The following is an 8,761-nucleotide window of genomic DNA, read 5'->3' as shown; positions in this document are numbered from 1 at the left end:
ATTTTTGTGGAGAATGTAGGGGGAGGGGGCTCTGGGAGATATGGACCCCACCTCCACACAAAAATACATGCACAATCTTTTTGAAGATTATACTTTACACAAACTGTGTGTAAGATTGGGTCCAAATTGCGTTATTATATTCCATTACACCACAGTAGGTACAATGCATTCATAATGTTGCAGTTGAACTACTTGTAGATCTTTTGATAAAAAAGGAAACTGTCATATTATAACCTTGACTTACAAACACTGTCAAAAACATGATTATTTATTGAAAAATGTATAGATAATAAATTCAAGTAGTTTCATAGTTATCACGCGCGTGTTTTATTGCTATTTAAATACGATTTGATGTAAAAATTATCAGTAATGGAACAAAGTAGATGTGAGGCACCAGACGGATGTAGTTCCGATACCGAAGAGGACCACAATCTGAACGATTTAAAAGAGGAAGAACTAATAGATCTAACAATGCCTTTATTAACCGAAGATAAAATGCGAAGAAAATTGCAATTCTTCTTTATGAATCCGATCGAGAAGTGGCAGGCGAAGAAGAGGTTTCCTTACAAATTCATGATACAAGTGATCAAGATCATTCTGGTAACGCTACAGCTTTGTTTGTTTGCGAATAATCGATACACGCACATTAACTATACGTGGGATAATCGCGTTACGTTCTCCCATTTGTTTCTCAACGGTTGGGATTCATCGCGTGAAATCAACTCGTATCCTCCGTCGGCGGGACCACTGGCGATCTATAAGGTGGCGGAATTCTTTGAGACCATTGACTATGCCTTAGACGCGTATGTTAATTTAAACGACACCATCGGACCTTATTCGTACCCAAGTGAGAACAATGAGATTGTACCTTTAGTGCTTTGCCTCTACAAGTATAAGAAGGGTATTATTTACGGTTTTAACGAATCGTATGTGTTCGACGCGACAATTGTCGAGGAGTGCTTTAATATTACGAACGAATTACGTTCGGCACAGCTCTTTGAGGATGCCGAGTTTAGTTTTACGGCGATAATACGGGCAACTCTGAGTTTTTCGGTGAAAACTGTCAACTTTAGGGGGGCCGGTCCGATGACCCCGCCTGATTGTTACAGGTTTGATATAACGATTTACTTTGATAATCGAGACCACGACGGTCAGATGTTGCTGTCGCTGGATGCTGAACCGATACGGTTGATATGTAAGGGTAATATCCACTACGTATTGGAGAATACGATCGATCGCATCCTGACCAGTTTGCTGAACGTGTTGGTGATTATAATATGCACCGTGTCATTTGTGCTTTGTAGTCGTGCGCTTTGGCGAGCTCAACAGTTGAAGGTGATCACTAACAACTTTTTCAAAGTAAATTATCGCCGGGAACTGAACGATAGTGACAAGATGGAGTTTCTGAACATGTGGTACTTCATGATTATCGTCAACGATGTCTTGATTATCATTGGGTCTGGAATTAAGGAACAAATCGAACACAGCCACTTCACAGCGAATCAGTGGAATATCGGTAGTGTTTTCTTGGGCACGGGAAATATGTTGGTATGGTTCGGGGTGTTGAGATATTTGGGCTTCTTTAAAACATACAATGCGGTCATACTAACATTGAAAAAAGCTGCCCCGAAAGTGGCTCGATTTTCCCTATGCGCTCTGATTATTTATGCCGGTTACACATTTTGCGGATGGTTAGTTTTGGGGCCCTACCATATGAAGTTTAGGTCGTTATCTACAACATCAGAATGTCTCTTCTCACTTGTAAATGGTGACGACATGTTCGCAACTTTCTCAATTATGGACGACAAATCTCCAATGCTGTGGTGGTTCAGTCGGATGTACCTCTACTCATTCATAAGTGTTTACATTTACGTAGTATTAAGTTTATTCATAGCGGTAATCATGGACGCCTATGACACCATTAAGGTATATTACAACCAGGGTTTTCCAAAAAGCGATTTACAAGCATTTATTGGAGATACTTCGTGGGAACAATTATCCGGTGGTCTCTATAGGTCCGACTCGAGTGGAAGTTTGGATGGTCTGTTACAAGATTTGTGCTGCTGTTGCAAAAAACTGCACAAGTCTTATTCGTCGTTAAGCAGTTCTAGAGTGTCTCTAAGAAACAATCCTACATCAACGGGCATTCCAGTCTAGTTATACATCAAAGTTACCAATATTTGTACTATTTTTGTTATTTATTTAAATAAAACACTTTTCAATATCCGTTTACGTAAATGGCGCCAAAGATAATTTGTTATCATATTTACTTTAAATTGTATTTAAAATACCACTAGATACCGAAATGGACCTTTGCTGCATATGGGTTAAGAAACTAATATCTTGGGAAGGTTAATGATTTTCCCATACGCTCTAATTACCGTAATTAAGTAGTTAAATGAGCATAATTGTCAATTTAAGTATGCAATTAAACTTCCCCTGAAATGATTATTGAACATTGGAAAGTTGTAGGTATTTGCGTGCCCATATTTCTAGATTAGGTCAATTTATTTACTCGCAATAATTAAAGAGCCAAGAAAAGAGGTGCAACTTGTCAGGGCACCTCATTTCTCAATTTTTGTTAATCGTTCCCAAATTGCACATGTACAGTTCTAGCCCAGAAAAGGGATACTAAAATTGCTCTATAAAATCACGCCTATTGGTGCAAAGGTATTGAGTGGAAAATTTCACTTTATCAGACAGTTTGGGTAAAGTACTGTGTCGCGTTTAATTTCAAAAATTTAAATTTTGCACTATAGCTCTAAATGGATTTCAAAAATCTTATTTTTCATGTAGAGGTAAAAAAACACGCGATACCAACACTTCCCCATTTTCAAAAATTAAAATTGCACATGAAAAATTTGCTCGTGATGGGTGGCGCGCTTGCAGACGATGCCCACGGGTCAAAAGCGGGTTCGGGCGCTGAAGTCCGATTTGACCCTGTTGCGAAACAATGGAGTGGACTTTATTAGTTGATTTGTTACTCGCTGGACGAAACCTGGACTCGCCACTACACTCTTGAAGCAAAAGACGGTGGACTATAAGAGGTGATCGAACCGCGCCCGACGTAGAGGGAGTAGGCGGGTTGCGTCGGTCGGCATTTGTTTTCTGATATTCAAAGGGGTGTTCTAAAAGTCGCCTACTTTGAAAAGGGTACAATTCAGCACTTTTGAACCGTTTGCAGGCCGAAATCGCGAAGAGACGGCTAGGGTTGGCGAAGAAAAAAATCTAGTGTCACCACGACAATGCGTCCGCGTATTCGTCTCAGAAATTGGCCAATTTCAATTGATTTCCCATTTTCGCCTCATTTGGCTGCGTGTCATACTTCCGTCTGTTCGCAAAACTAACAGTTTATCTGACTGATAAAGTGATAAAGAGCGCATTGACACCTATTTTGAGGAGCTCGAAGAACACCACTTTCACTATAGGAATTTTACTACCGTCTTACATAAGGAGGCAAGTTTATACAGAGCTTGGACTGAAAATGGTTCGATTGGAGTGTACAAAATAGATCAAAAATATCTTGATTTAATGAAATTGAGGTTTGGTCCAAAACAATTGCAATCTATACAGGGTGGTGCCTAGCGCAACGCAGCATAGGGATTTCAATGGTAATTTCTTTATAGTCAATTACTAGCTCCCCTAATTAATTTAGAGCAAAAGTCTAAATACGTTTTTTTTTTTAGAGAAAAAAATACTGCATCTGTTCATACTTTTAGTTATAATTTTCCATTTTTCAAAACCGTAGAAATTGACAAAATAAAAAATTACATTTTTATAAATCAGTGATGCTTTGGAATCTTTTAACAAACTACAAGCGCATCGCACCTACTTGTTTGTAGTCGAACGATTTTCATATTTAATACTGTTTGAACTAACCGACGCAATAAAAGGCATCTTAGGGTAATGTTTTTTTAGAGAATGTATGCTGCATCTGCATCAGATACTATTTGTTTATCATTTTCCGGAATCAGAGTACCTAAATCGAAGAAAAAAAATGATTTGAAGAAGATTTGTTCCTAAACTTATATTCGGATTTTCCGCTACTGCAGCCAAAACGTTGAATGTATATTGTCGTTTTCCTGATGGTTTTGACGGACATTTTGAACGTTATTGCACTTGCAGTTCTTTAACTAATTTATAAACAAGTATAAATTTAATATGTCAAAGGCGAATAATGAAACGTGATCGCTGTTTTTTTTTAGGTAATTCCAAGGCATATTTGATTTATTGTAAAATGAACCTTTTTGTTTTGTCGATTTCTACGGTTTTGAAAAACGGAAAATTATGAGTAATAGTATGAACAGATGCAGTATTTTTTTTCTCTAAAAAAACGTATTTAGACTTTTGCTCTAAAATAATTAGGGGAGCTAGTAATTGACTATCAAGAAATTACCATTGAAATCCCTATGCTGCGTTGCGCTAGGCACCACCCGGTATACCTAAAAATGAATGTAGATGTCTTTTATACCTGTCTAAACCGTTCATTCGATTGCGATGAAACTTTGGGGAATGTTGGGACATATGCCCGCGAAGATGTCTGATTTAGTAAAATGGCGAAGAGCCAATTTTATTTTTTTCTATATAAAAATGCTGTTGACTTGTTTCCTCAATCAAATTTTGGGTTTATTTGATCCAAAATGATCGCTAAAATGTGCAAGTGCATTATTATTATTATTAAGCTTTGGTTACTCAAAAATCACAATGTAAAAAACGCACACATAAAGTTTATAAGCACAATAAACGGCAAATGGGTTATAATAATAATAATAATGTTTATTGGACCTATTCAATTTACATTGTTTGTCACGTCCAAATGGTATATGAGACATAAACGAGTATAGGTATTATATATTTCACACATTAAAAATATCACAGTATGTTAGGAACTACAAGACTAGATTCGCGTGCATTAAGGAGTATTGAAATATTCTGCGATACTGTAAAAACAATTTTGCAACAAGAGTTTTTTAACATTAATTTTAAATTTCGGCAATGATATTAGTTTTAATTGACTATCCAATTTGTTGTAGAGTTTTACATTCAGTGAGTTTCTGTCGGACACACATAGCTTAAATTTTGGGGGCAATAACAATTGACAATGGCGAGTGTTGTAATTGTGGATGGCTCCTATCTGATACTTCTCCTTTAGAGATTGTTAATTTATGGATATCAACTAATGTGTTATAAATATATATGCATGGTAATGGCATTATTTTAAAATGTTTAAACACATCTCTGCAATGATCTCTATTTCCAATACTGGCAATAATCCGCACAGCTTTTTTTTTGAATTCTAAAGACTCTTTCAGAATGAGGAGATCTGCCCCATACAGTTATCCCGTAGCTAATTCTGGAGTGAATGAAAGCGTAGTAGCTTGATATGAGTAGGTACATGAACATTTACAGATTGTCGTAATTTTAATAACAAATAAATGTTGGAAGATAATGTCGTGCATAATCTGTCCACGTGAGTCTCCCAATTGAGTTCATTGTCTAATGTAATACCTAGCAATTTGACCGAGTTTCTAGTACAAATAGATCTGGTGGCGGTAAAATTAATTTTTTGAGTTTTGCTGACGTTATGTTTTAATTTATTGCATTGAAGCCAGTCGTTTATTTGTCTATCAGCAATGGCGATACATTCATTTTGTGTAAGCGTATCTTTGGCCTTACAAAACACAGTGGTATCATCTGCAAATTGCACACATTTACCTGCACTAATTGATTTTGGTAAATCATTGACATAGAGAAATAAAATTGGACCCAATACGGAGCCTTGTGGGACGCCAAGAGTTACCGCTTCTAGATCGGAATTTTTGTTATTAAAAGAAACGCACTGCATGCGGTCGGTTAAATAAGACTGAAAAAGATCTAGTGGTTTTCCACGTATTCCGTAATAATGCAACTTCTGCAGTAGTATTGAGGGTACCACGCAGTCAAAAGCTTTTGTCAGATCACATAGAAGGGCAGTAGCGTTACAACGATCTTCCAGAGCATCAACAATGAGATCAATAAGTTGAGAAACTGCTTTAGTTGTTGAGTGGTTAGCTCGAAATCCGTATTGACAATCCCTAAGGATTCGTGTTGAAGTAAGAAAATCGATAAGTCTATTTTTTATCAATATTTCTATTACTTTTCCGAGAACAGACACAATAGAAATCGGGCGATAGTTATCTAAGCAATTTTTGTCACCTTTTTTAAACAGAGGAACAACCCTACTTGTTTTAAAGCACAGCGGAAATGTACCTTCAAGAAAGCAGTCATTAACTAAGTCTGTGAAATATTTACATATTATATCGATACAATTTTTTAGAATTTTACTGTTTAGGTCGTAGTAATCACAGCTGCTTGATTGAGATAGCTTTTTAACTATATCGATCACTTCGTTACGGGTGTGACGGGTGCTAGAAAGAAGGAAGTTTCAGGAGACAGTGTGTTTTTCAAATAAGTGTTGATATTGCCAGTGGAATCTAGCAGCGATTGAGGTTACATTGTGAGAAGCGAAAAAATAGATTTTTTGCTGTCTTTGTAAGAGATAGAAAAATTCTTTCTTTAGTGAAAGCGTCGAAATCATGACGCACCAAATAGAAAAAAAAGTAGCTCTTAAGATAAAGATCTGAAAGCGACACAGTCGGTAGAGACGGAACCACGAAAAGTTGTCAAAATAGCACATTTTTGTGGAAATGCGCCAAGATCTTGGCTATGCGTACGCGCAATCCATTCTCTCACACACGTTTTCAATTTTCTCTTATAAAAAGATTCTGTTCAAATTTCAGAAAAATTGGTGCACAAATAAAAAAGTTGAACCTGCGCATGCGTAACTTCTTTTTTTTTGTATATGCGCTCAATTTAGTTTTGTAAGTACCGCCGTCTGTTAAAATGTTCGAAAAATCCGTCTGACTCTGGGCAACCGCGAAGAAGCATCTTCACAAAACAGTGGTACACAAATAAGAAAGTTAGATCTGGGCATAAAAGTAATCCATTTTTTGACATGTGTATTCATTTTCCATTTGTAAAATGCAACAATACGTTAGCACTGCGCATAATTATAGAATTTATAAGTACAAAGTGTAAAATTATGGTACACGAAAAAAATTGATTTTTTTACGAACCAACCAAGTAGTTAAATGTAACTTCGGTTTAGGTTTATCGCTTTTCACATAATTGGTCTTATTCGAAAGAGTTCTCTTAGTGTACTCATATTTTACTGCTGACAGGCCCCTTTATTGCTTTAATTAGTCAACGAAAACTTTGAATAATAGGTATATTTATGGGCAAAAAACCAATTTCGACAAAAAATTCAAAGGGCTGTAACTTTTGATCTAGTAGTCCGATCTTGGAACTGTTTGAAATTATGGATTCTACAGGCCACATTCTATAAGAAAATATTTTTTTCCGGTCGATCTGAGACAATTTTTTTTTCTGGGCAAAAAAAAGGCAGTTATTACCTTCCTTTTTTACCAAAAATCGACTGCACCAAAATTTCTCGGGAAAAAACTTTTTCTTATTAATTTGGGTGCGTAGAATCCAAAACGATTCGTACTTTTTCGATTAGACGTCTCCATCAAAAGTTATGGGCAAAAAACCAATTTCGACACAAAATTCAAAGGGCTGTAACTTTTGATCTAGTAGTCCGATCTTGGAACTGTTTGAAATTATGGATTCTACATGCCACATTCTATAAGAAAATATTTCCGATCGATCTGAGACAATTTTTTTTCTGGGCAAAAAAAAGGCAGTGTAGGTATAAACCTTCCTTTTTTACAAAAAATCGACTGCACCAAAATTTCTCGGGAAAAAACTTTTTCTAATTAATTTGGGTGCGTAGAATCCAAAACGATTCGTACTTTTTCGATTAGACGTCTCAATCAAAAGTTATGGGCAAAAAAATTCCTGTTTTTAAAATTCTTATTTTCGTCATTCGTGAAAGGCAGGACGCAGGTACCTCACCTCAGTAGCAGTACTAAGTACCTGATACCATTGTTTATAAAGTATTTAAACAATGCTGATACCTATTTGTTATTTTGGGCATCAATGTAGCGAATTGCCGATCGATGCCGAATAGCCAAATCGTTGACTGCCAACACTGATCACTCACTGAATAGTGAATACTGAATACTACAGAATATTTAGATTTTAGTGACTTTAGACTTTAACCAAAACCCAAATTGCTCTCTATATATACCTATATATTATTGCCTTTATTTTAAAGTGGGCGGAGCGGATAGCGGAGTATTACCTAATAGCTATGATGATAACTCAATTCTTCTGGGGGGGGGGGGGAATATATCCCCTTCACAACCTCCCCCCCCCCCCGTAAATACGCCACTGATGAGTGGTAGACGTTTGACATTAACCACTGCAGGTTTTCTTGAAAATGTCAAATAAAACGATATAATTATTATATGATATTATCAAATAAGATGAAACAGTGAAAAACGCATTGATATCTGCCGATTATGGATATGGCGAAAATATGCGCATTCACAAATTTAGATTGCAATATTCATCCAAGTTAGCTTTGAAACAAAAGAACACATAACAAACGATAATTAAAATTAACACTCACTATAAGTTTTTAAATTGTGAGCAACAAATAAATTATTAAAACTTTAAATCAGAGAAATATATTAAATGATAGAAGAAACAATAATTATAATCTAAAGTAAATGTTCAAACTATCTGCCATAATTTTGAATACAAAGACGAAATCTCTGCAGATAAGTTTTTGTTTGCGTGGCAATGTATTTCTTTGGTT

At 36.0% G+C, this 8,761-nt stretch overlaps 1 protein-coding gene across 1 annotated transcript; it reads left to right on the top strand.

Annotated features, from left to right (window-relative positions):
• Positions 1-225: 225 nt before the first annotated feature.
• On the top strand, positions 226-2,224 carry LOC116174010 (mucolipin-3-like). Its single transcript, XM_031491787.1, has one exon. The coding sequence runs from the start codon at positions 370-372 to the stop codon at positions 2,155-2,157; it is 1,788 nt and encodes a 595-aa protein (XP_031347647.1). The 5' UTR covers positions 226-369; the 3' UTR covers positions 2,158-2,224.
• Positions 2,225-8,761: the final 6,537 nt, after the last annotated feature.

Source organism: Photinus pyralis, unplaced genomic scaffold (assembly GCF_008802855.1).
Source record: "Photinus pyralis isolate 1611_PpyrPB1 unplaced genomic scaffold, Ppyr1.3 Ppyr1.4_LG6, whole genome shotgun sequence".
NCBI classification, from domain to species: Eukaryota; Metazoa; Arthropoda; class Insecta; order Coleoptera; family Lampyridae; genus Photinus; species Photinus pyralis.
Note: the sequence above shows the minus strand (reverse complement) of the source record. Positions and strands in the feature narration are given on the sequence as shown.

Excerpts from the sequence above, each read along its gene's own strand:
- LOC116174010 (XM_031491787.1), top strand. The coding sequence starts at position 370 with ATGGAACAAAGTAGATGTGAGGCACCAGACGGATGTAGTTCCGATACC.